An 11,053-nucleotide genomic window follows, 5' to 3' on the forward strand; every position below is an offset into this window, starting at 1 on the left:
GAAATATCAGCTTGTAAATTGACGTCGTTTCGTTGGAATATCCATACGGCGGAGCGTTTCGGCTCCGAGGGTGGGTTAATGGACGTGAAATGTGAGAAAGTGTGTGGCTCGTCGCTCATCGATCGAACACTGATTTAGCCCTCGTTATTTCAACAGCCTACATCAACTTGAAGATATACATATTATTGATGTACCTAACATGCAAATATATATATATACATACATCATATAAATAACCGTCCATGTGGTCGTTTAAAAGTCGCGATCATTAATTTGAGTAAATAACACTCGTTGGATCGATTTGTTGTGTCATCGATTACTCGGGGAATTTATTGCCGGTGTACGATCATTTATTGTACGGGGAATATGGAGTTATCGTTTAACGAGAGACACAACACATGTATAATATATGCGAGGTGTGTTTTACAGGATAATGGGTGTTTTCCGATCGAATTAGCAGATTGTTTTGTCAATGAACGCGTTGCAAGCTCGGGGAGAGAGAGAGAGAAAAAAAAAGTGCCATCGAGATGATCAATAGTGCATAGGTCTAACCCGTATTTATATGTATATGGTGAGACGTGGAAAAAAAAAAAAAAATACATCACATAATAGAAACTTGCGCAAACGCACGTACGAGAAGATTTTTTCCCACGTGGAGCAGAAGGAGAGAGAGAGAGAGATTCACACACGGTTCATCAGGTCCTCTCCTCCTCCACGGCCACAATGGGCGCCCCGTATATGTGTGTACGTGATACGAGGATCGGGAAAAAAAGCTTTGGTTCGACAAGTGGTGCGTGCATATACAGCCACCGGCGTATAGTATTGTTTCAGAGCATTGCACGTACACATGTGTAATTCGTACCCTACGGCGAAAGCGCCACGCAGGCACGTACCTATATGTATAAGTTGCCTGGCTGCACGTCGAAAGGAAGAAAAAAAAAAGTTGGAGGCATCAGAAGTGGAGGAGGCGTTGCGCAAAACGTATCGCGATAATAATGGTCACGCGTGCAGTATATATGTGCGTTTCGACAAATGCGATCTCTCTCTCTCTCTTTGCTTTTTTTTTCTTTTTGTTTCTTCATGTGCTATCGTACAATCGACGACTGAACGCTCTCCTTTTGCTACTCCGAGGTATGGAGTAGGTATATTATATACGTGGTGCAGTGTAAGAAAAAAAAAAGAGCGCGCGTGCGGGGCACTGGAAAAAAGATTTTTACGATACAGCCCCGAGGGCGCTTGTATACTTGCTCACATTGAGATACACTTTAATACGGCTCTGCTTCTTTTTTTTTTTTTTTTTTTTTTTCTTTTTTTTTCGCTCACCAACAGCTCTGATGTTACGTAACTGTTGCCGATCCCGTGGTTTTCTGAAATTCCGGAGCGCCAACGACATCGGTGTACACGTTCGAGTAAGAAAATTCATAAATTTTTTTTTCTTCTTTACACTCGATTGCAATCAACGAGAATAAGTTGATAAATAATTGACGAGTATCTATACCACGGGGATAAAACGGTGTATGTTTTTGTAAATAACAAAAAAAATAAATAAATAAATATAAAAAAGAAAGGTATATGTATCGATGACGAAACAACACGAGCGCACACGGGTGTGGGTCAGGAGAACAATCGTAGCGTTCTTTGATCAAAGCATCGTCATTCGGCTAAGCACACATTTGTATTTCGTTACGCTGTACATACACCCGAGAGGCTCGAGGATTTTGAGAGGCTTTGCAGACGAGGCTAAGCGTGTATACAAGGGGTCAGGGGGGGGGTTAAGGCGACGACGGCACGTGGCCCACCCCCTTAGTCTCTTTGCGCGCCCATTGTGCCGAGCAAGTACTCGGGTACGTGTACGTATGCGTGTATGGTTGGTGGGTTATTTTTTTGCGTCGTGTCTACGCTCCGCCGAGCTCGTTTTTTCTTCTTGTGATTCATTTTTCATGCGCAGAAGGGGGTGGGACCGGAGCCTCCTGTTTGCGTTGGGAAATTTTTCCGGGTTTCGGAAAAGTTGGCCGATGCACGATAATGTACGCGGGTTCTTTTATTGTGGGAATGTTAGTATGGGATACAACATAAATATGGAGGTGATGACAACTAATGGAGCTGTTAACGTGATTTCTTTTTTTTTAGGGGGAGTGATTTAATGGATCGTTTGGGGTTTGTTGTCCCCAGTATTTGTGTTGATGGTGTCTCATGAAGAACAGCTACCTATTCACAAATCATTATTAATCGAGAAAAATGGAAAAAAAAAAGATTAACAGTCCACGTCTTGATGCATATACATATATATGTTTGCACTAACGATTGTTAGTACGAGTATATATTATAATGGCTAGGATAAGTAGTTGTATTTACTTGCCACTCCTTTAAAACGGCAGAAGTATAGCGGCAGCCCGGCAGCGGACGAAAAATGCGTCGGTCGTCGTCGCAATGCATTCACGTTACATGTATACGTGTGCGGTCCTTATAAATACAAGAAAGGCTTGAATACAAATATACGAAACCTATGGACAAGCGTTGGCAATTGGCAGCCTACAATGCGTCACCTATACGTATATAGTGGGAGAGGGAGAGGAGTGGCACCGCGAGACTTGGCCGCGTATGTGTACAGGCAAAAATATATATGTAAAAAAAAAAAAAAATCCAATTGTTTGGCTATTTATACACGCCGAGCATAGAGAGAGAGAATTGGACTCTCACCCCCACGCGCGATGAAGTGGCGAGCGGGGGAGAATCGGATTTTTTTTTGTTTTCCGTTTTCTCTCACGCTCGTTTCGTGGCTCTTTGATGTTTGCTGGAGTCTCGCGTGATTCGTGCCAGAGGGAGGGAAATCATTTATTACTTTTACGAGACGGAATCACTTCAAAGTGCTTTTGGGACAATATTGAATTTTGCCAATTAACTTATTGTTTCAAGTAAAATGGAGCTCCTTTTTTTTTTTACAATTTTTTCGTGGAAATCGTCTAGAAAAAAATGGATGCAATTCTATATAAATAAATAACCGATGGAAACTCGAATGGCACATCGATGAATAAGTTATATGATGTTCCACAGAAAAATTGATCGCACCGTTTCACCGAACTACGGTATATCGTGTCGCTTGCAGGGAGTATCCATCGTTCGTGCGATTTATTAAAAAAAATATCCCACGAAAACGTACATGATTTAGGTGACCATTGGGCCAATGAGCTTACTTGGCCCGTAATAAAGTCCAAACGGTGGAAACGGCGCGAGCAGCCATCAATTTCTCGGTTCGAATGTCTTGATTAAAAATGCAAAATTTGAAAAGAAGAGAGGAGGACAAGGCGCATCCGCCGAGGGAATTTAAATTGAAAGGCATTAAACGGCTGTACAGGTGATTGTAGGTGTAATATACACCGACGCCGGCAAGAGAGAGCCGCTAAAGACGTCAGCGCGTCAAGTCAATCAGTTCGCGTCGAGTTACGAACGGCCCGAGCGTATAAAACCACCGAGTTTATTACACTCGAACATAATCAAATCTCGGCTTTGGGACGGGGGAAGGAAAAAAAAAAAAAAAAAAAACCAATGCACCCATACTCTCGTCGCGCCTCGACATTAATCTCCCGCGTCGAGTTTTAAGGACTGCAATTCTACAGATTGGCGAAAAATAAAATTGCCAATTGTTCATCCTTTGCGTTGTTGAATGTATATTTTGTTTGCTCCCACGAAAAAAAAAACAAAAAAAAAAACGTCCCTGCCTTCAAAGGAATCGCAAAGGGCGAGCCGCTCGAAAAACAACCCAAGCGCACCACCAATAACATACCAGACGAACGAGATAGACGTCCAACTTATGTGTACACGTGTGATATTATTACCATGTAGGTATCTATTTGCGCGGAGCTCGTTATAGGAATGACACGAGAGCGCCTCTTCTCCAAATGGCTCGCAAATCAAAAGGTTTGTAGGAGCCGCGACTCGCCGCAGGTGCGAAATTGTCATTACCCCCGGCGAGTCTCTTGTCTTTTTATTTTTACACGTGTTTATACACATAGTTTTTTGCTTTTCCATTCGAGTGAATATGATTTTATTAAAAGGACAAGGGGTGGGGGGGGGGGGAGTCAACGACGCGCGGCTAATGCGGTGTTTCTGATACGGGCTGCGCTGGTCAGGAAGTGCGCGCAGCACACGTCTGATTTTCCGCTCGATGGGACGGCTAAGTGTCTGATTTCGGGATGCACGCATTGATATACATACACTGTGCTTTGTTCTCTCTCTCCCAGGGGCAAAAGAGCAGTCGACCCATGTACACGTGGTAACGAGAGATCTTGATTGATTGTTATTGTTTTTTTATACCAATAGAAAAGATGTTTAAACAATCACTTCGTATAAACAACAGAGTTACTTGCATCCTTGGTTGAGCAATTCACAAGCAACGCTTCCTTTTTTTTAAACAACGCCGGTTAAGTATGGTACTTACAAAGAAAAAAGTAAAAGTCACGCGTGCTCGATAAGTCCACAAAAGGCACCCATCGATCAGCCGACTCGTTTTCAATTCAAAAAGTAAACCACTCGCCAGAGACGCGACCGGTACGCTTTTGGCTGTCAAACACACGCGTATTACCATCACCGAGTCGTACATAAATTTTGCAGGTGAACCTTCTAATAACACGCGGGACTTTCCCCGGCGCCGTGAAGGAAAATGGGGGGAGGGAAAAAAAAATAAAAGCCCGTCCACCGTATGTGGAATCCAGCGGTGCACGTTCCACCAGGAGAGCAACGTGACACTCGTCACTTGTGTACAAACGCGGAGAAGAAGGTGCGGTATGCACACACGTTGGGGGGCAAAAGCGTGACAACACGAAAAGAAAGCTGGCCTGATGGTAATCTCCTGTTGCTACTATATATACCTACACACGCTCGCGGTGAGGTTTTGGAGTTTACTTTGGCGGCGTGTACGACTTTACGGGTATGTATACACAGTGGCTCGTCCAAGATTGACGCGTGAAAGCCGGCATTTAACGACACGAATCATCCCCCCGTGCCACCGTTTTTACTTTAGGTTTGGTGATGGCAAATTTCATTGTTGCTTCCGCAAAGACGATTTGACAGCTCGGATGACGATGTTTTTTTGTGTGTACAGAGGAGGAGGACAACAGGGCTCTATCGAAACGATAATATCGCTATGTGACAATAGTTCGCGTCGTTGGTTTTTCTTGACGGGGGTTGTTGTTTTGTTTCTCATTAGTGCGTACTTATTTCTAAAGGAATCAATTTCCTTTTAAATCTTAGTTACGAAAGGTATTGAGAAAATTATAGTGCAAATATATTTCGTCACACCTTAGCACATGAATTCGTGTACTTAATGTTACTCGTTACCGAATATCACGTGGATCGTCACTTTTAACAGGACATATTATCAATAATAAAGTAGTAGTTTAATTGCATGAATGCTTGGTTTTAATAAATTGATTGGTTAATTTATTTATTTATTTTTTTTTAATCTACATAGAGAATATGAGTACTGCAAGTTGAACGCAGGGCCTTTTCGTCAAGTAGACCGAGACACTAGGCTAAAACTCATTTGAGAATGAAAATGTCATGTTTGGATATTTCCGTGTTGCCGTACGAATAGGACAAATTAAAAAAATAACCATAGACGTCTCAAGTGCCAATTAATTAATCTGAATGAAAAACTATAGTAGAGACTGGTGTGAAAAAAAAAATTTTCAGGTAACTAATTAAGAATTGCACGTGAATACATAAACCTGTCATCTAACATAACATACAAATTAGTAGGTGTCGTAAAATTTTAGATGAGTAAAATATTTACAACGTGGTGAAAAAAAATTTTTAATCCACGTTTTTAATGAATATAATAAAAATCAATATAGGCAGTCGTTTTATTGAACGATAAATTGTACGAAACTTTAGATAGAGGGAGAAAATTCCATGGCTTTATTGCTGAAAATTGTTTGATAGACTTAAAAAACGATAAATTTAAATACTGATCCACTCCATTTTCTAGTGTAAAGGATAGACAAACGAAGCAATTAAGACTAGTAGAGTTACAAGTTACAATACAAGCAGCCTTTAATTGTTTTTACAATGTGTGTTCGTACTTTACACTTTACGTTTTGTGTACACATAGCGCTACCTATGAAGCAAAAGGGAAATAACGCGGGTGAACCACGACCAGGAGTAAGATATGTTGAACTTATTTAAGCAATTTTTTCGAGTATTTTAATTCTGAATTTGTTCAAGTTTCAAAAAGGAAACATGTTCAATATAGAACAAATTTTATATCATGTCTCTTTCAGAATCTGAACCACAGTGTGATAGTTTAACTAATATCACCATACATTTAACCACTCTCATTCTCAAAAGTTGATCAATTAAAACTTTTTTGGAAATAAAAATAACTTAGAAAACTACTTTGAATCGAACCACTGTAAGAATTTTTCTGAACCAAATAGTTGAGCTTAAAAAACCATGTAAATGCAATAACTGAATGCTTATCATAAAATTATCAGCTCACCATATGCAGTTGATCGGGTATCTTTAGCTTCCAGAGTTTTCAGGCTCAAATTCAGAATGTATCGGTGATTCCGTTTTCTTGGATCATTTTTTAATAAGTCCGCTGCTCCAGCATTCTCTATTAGGAATACAAAAATTTTTTACATTGACTTTTTGTTTATTCTGATGAACTCATTAAAAGAAGCAACACCAACAAATACATTTCTATATACTTTGCACTGCAATATAAACAAGACATACACATATGTGAAATAGAGAAAATATTGATCCTTGGATCCTTTTTTCTCCAAGCATACATCGATTGCTCCGAAATTCTCTGCAAGAATAAAAAATACTCTTAGATAATTTTTTCACTTACTTCGATGAACTCAAAAATGAAACAATATACTTAGGTACTCACATTAATAGATACATATTTACACTCTGGACCTCAACGTAAACCTTATTATCATGATCTTGACTAAATATAATTAATACAACGTAGTAGTAGTACACTGCATTGCGTGGATTGATAACTGCTGCTAAACATATATTTACCTAACTCTTTCAAGTTTCAAGCTTAACTTATAACCTCAAAAAAATCAACCGCGAAAAAAATATATGGGTCCTCCTTTGTTATTCTTAGGGTGCGTATACATGGAGTCTTCCATACAGAACTTCCATAGGACCCAGTGAGACGCAAGAACATAGTATTACTTTCTTTTTCGCACTTACACGGGCTCATGGCTGGTCCTGGAAGTTTAACACTCCACGTATACGCAGCCTAAAGGTTTGTTCGGAAGCCGAAATCCAGCGACCCTGGGCGACCCATCACGACTGCCCGGCAACCCGGCATACGCCCGGCAGTGCCCGCGCTAACACAAGTTTAACAAAAGAATAAGCGATGAGAGATCTCTTCTTTCTTCTGTGCCTGGTACCTGCTAAGACGAGTGAATTAATTGACCAGGAATAAATAAATTTTCTGCACTCTTATAAGTACCTCGTTGCTTGCAAACTTTGCGCCAGCTGCATTGTTCGATTAATCACCCACAAGAGAGGAGAACCTGCACAGATTTTTTTTCTTTCCGTTTGAAGTTTGGAGGTTAAAGCGAGAACGTGAGTGGTGCATTTCTTTATAATTTTTTGTTTTAACTGTAGCAAAGTAAGTACGTAGACAAGTACTATAAATGCACACAATTAGGTGTGAATATACGAATATAAAACAATAGAACTCCAGCATCGGCTTTATTCATTGGACATATTGTTACTGACTAACTGGAGTCCACGTGTGTCATATACAAAATTACACGGAAATATTCTCAACGAAACTGTATAAGTATAGAAGTGCCTAAGTACTACAAGTTTTTAAAAAAGCAATTAAAGGACTCAAATTATTATTAACAAGAGAGGCTTACAAAAATGGCTGGATTTAGACGCAACAATTCAGCTTGTAAGTACAATGATTTATGTGTGAGAAAAACAAAAAAAAAACAGTATAATATTCTCTATAAACAAAAAATACATAGTTTTAGGCATATCTGGCTCGAAACCTGAAACTGAACAACTGCTTAAAATGTTACCAGTCAATAAAGATCGGCATTCCCAGTCTTCGAATAATAGTCTCCTTAAAAATTCAGATCAAAAAGACGTACAAACAGCAACAGAAAGTAATTTTCCTGCACACACAAAGGACTTTATTTGTGAAGGCTCTAAAAATGAACCACAGGCCATAGTTTCAACTAGTCCAACTAGTACAAGATCTGGCGAAAATTTTGTGAGTGAGATAGAACCAATTAATCCTCAACAATCTTCAGTCAATAGTCTTAAAAAAATAGATTCAAATCCATCGACTCAAGATGTTTTTTTTATTCAGACTATAGAAAATGTTGTGTATTCACAATTTAATGAACCGCCACGGTTCGTTCTTCTTAAATTTGCCAAAAGAAATAATATCATAGTAGATTTTGTGTATGACAAAGTTGAGAACCTTCATTCATGCACAATACTTTACAACAAAAAATTTGTTGGACGAGGTACGGGACCTACTAAAAATATTGCCAAAAGCCAGGCGTATGTAGCAGTTCTTAAAGAGCTGAAAAAATATTTCAACATCATACAAACCAATGAAAAATTACCTCCAATAGGTTCCAAATATTTGAAACCAGACGAAAAATCAACATTCATTGTGTCAACTGATGACAAAGTTGTTTCAAAAACGATTAAATTTATTACACCATTAATAGTCAATAGTCTTAAAAACATAGATTCTAATCCATCGACTCAAGATGTTTTTTTTATTCAGACCATAGAAAATGTTGTGTATAAACAATTTAATGAGTCGCCACGGCATACTGTTCGTAGATTTGCGAAAAGAAATAAGATTAAAGTACATATTGTCGAAGATACTGTTGACAGCCTTCATCTATGCACAATACTTTACAACAAAAAATTTGTTGGACAAGGTACGGGACCTACTAAAAAAATTGCCAAAAGCCAGGCGTTTGTAGCAGTTCTTGAAGAGTTGAAGAAAAATTTTAACATTATAGAAGTGAATGAATTGCCATTAATAGGTTCACATTATTTGAATTCAGATGAAAAATCCTATGAAGCACTAGAGTATAATGACATTAGTAAGAAAATTGACTTGGCTAGTGGCGGATCAGATGAAAAAAAAAGTGCCACTGGACCAACATATCTACAACCTTCAGGTAATAGTCTTGAAGAAAGAGTTGTACACCCAATAACTAGAAATAATTTTTTCATTCCAACAATTGAAAATGTTGTGTACAAGTGTCGCAGTGAGGCACCGCTAATAACCATTTCTAGATTTACAAAGAGAAATAAAATCGTTTTAGATGTTTCATTCGAAAAAGTTGAGTACAACGAGTTGTGCTCAATATTTTTCAATCGACAATTAATTGGACAAAGTATTGGATTCAATAAAAGAAATGCCAGAAAAGCTGCTTGTGCCATAGTTTTTGAAGAGTTGAAAAAGAATTTTAACATTATCCAATTCGACAATGTTCCACCACCAGAAATTACAAGTAATTTAAATTTGAATAAAAAACAGTCTTCAGTTAATTGTATTGAAAAACCAGATGCACATGTATCTACTCTAGATCCTTTTTTTATTCAGACTACACAAAATGTTGTGTATAAAAAATTTAATCCGGAACCACGGGCCATTGTTTCTGAATTCGCTAAGAAAAACAAATTGAAAATAGAGTGTGTGTATGAAAAATTTGAGCGCTATTGTTTATGCAAAATACTTTTTAATAAACAATTAATTGGACAAAGTATGTCTTTATGTCGAAGATTTGCTAAGAGAAATGCGTACAAAGCAGTGTTTGAAGAGCTGAAAAGGCATTCCAAGGTCGTCCATAAATCGAAGCAATACGAACATTCATTTACAGAGAATGAAATTCATGAGTAAATCAGATAATTTTTTAAAGATAATTTTACTCAAGTTGTGAAGCAGGTAATAATTGATGTTCCAAAACGTTAGTAAAATAACGGACTTGGCTGGTAGATAATTATGTAAAAGTTCCCAAGATGCCACTGAACCAATGGATAAACAATCTTTGGTCAATTTTTAAAAAAAACTTCATGTTCATGAAGTACGAGAAGATGTTCTTGCCCCTACTGCTTGAATCAATAATTTGAATTGGAGGAAGTGCGTCCGAGAGGTAGTGTTGCATACAGCAGCCACATGATTTACAATAGAGATATCTTTGAGGGAGATTTTGCCAGTTTTGAAGAATCATTTTTGTTGCTGCTGTAGAATTGAGTTCAAAAAGATAAACAACAATTTAGTGAACAATACATTTGGATTCAGTTGGAGAAACAGATTTAATTATTTTTCTTCTATAAATATCATTTACCTTTTTATCTGTGTTTGAATATTTAAAAAAGCTAATCTCTTTTGGTGGTTTGCATCAATGATGTAGTACACGTTTTTTTTAGTTTTTTGATGTAAGTGTACTTTTTTCGTTTATTTGTAAGTATAAACCATTGTAATAAAAGAAAACTGATGTAAAATTTACAAAAAAATGTCACGCTGGTTTTGTGCGAATTTAAATTTTCTAATTTCCCAAACACCTATAGGCCAGTGAGTAAATTAACATTTGTCGATACCCTAGGGTAAGCTTACCTACAGACAGTTAATGTAGTAGATAAGGTAGTTTTCTCATTTGTTACTAATTACCATATTGAAGTAATGTATCCAATTGTAGTAGAAATCTGTCACAGTACTCTGTCGATAAGGTATCGAATGGTGATCAAGTTTTTAAATATGCGGGAGTTTTGAAGCAAATTTTAATGCAAATTATAAGTAGTCAATGTTTTATTAAAATTTTGTGGACAAAAATAGGAATGCGTAATTATTTTCGCTAATATTTACTGTAAATACAACAAAACTGTTTATAAACACAATATCATCAAACTTTGTTGTACGGGTAAGTTGTAGTAAAATTATTACTGTCTTTCGAAAAAAATACCCATTATGCGTTAAAACACATTACTTTTGCTAATGTAGAAAATGCAATTATTGCAATTTAATTGCGATTAGTGAAAAAAGTAA

General features: G+C 37.6%; 1 protein-coding gene across 1 annotated transcript; it reads left to right on the top strand.

Annotated features, from left to right (window-relative positions):
* The first annotated feature begins 7,780 nt into the window (after positions 1 to 7,780).
* On the top strand, positions 7,781 to 8,670 carry LOC149374274 (uncharacterized). Its single transcript, XM_089594857.1, has 3 exons — positions 7,781 to 7,924; positions 8,001 to 8,391; positions 8,619 to 8,670. The coding sequence occupies exons 1-3, from the start codon at positions 7,894 to 7,896 to the stop codon at positions 8,668 to 8,670; spliced, it is 474 nt and encodes a 157-aa protein (XP_089450983.1). The 5' UTR covers positions 7,781 to 7,893.
* Positions 8,671 to 11,053: the final 2,383 nt, after the last annotated feature.

This window comes from Copidosoma floridanum, unplaced genomic scaffold (assembly GCF_036245765.1).
Source record: "Copidosoma floridanum isolate Cflo_tuat_1 unplaced genomic scaffold, Cflo_Japanese_pri ptg000021l, whole genome shotgun sequence".
Taxonomy (NCBI): domain Eukaryota; kingdom Metazoa; phylum Arthropoda; class Insecta; order Hymenoptera; family Encyrtidae; genus Copidosoma; species Copidosoma floridanum.

Bases quoted from the DNA above. Each gene is read 5' to 3' on its own strand.
- LOC149374274 (XM_089594857.1), top strand. From the start codon at position 7,894: ATGGCTGGATTTAGACGCAACAATTCAGCTT. The intron at 7,925-8,000 runs GTAAGTACAATG...AAAAATACATAG, and splicing joins TAGACGCAACAATTCAGCTT to TTTTAGGCATATCTGGCTCG. The intron at 8,392-8,618 runs GTTCGTTCTTCT...TACCTCCAATAG, and splicing joins CAATTTAATGAACCGCCACG to GTTCCAAATATTTGAAACCA.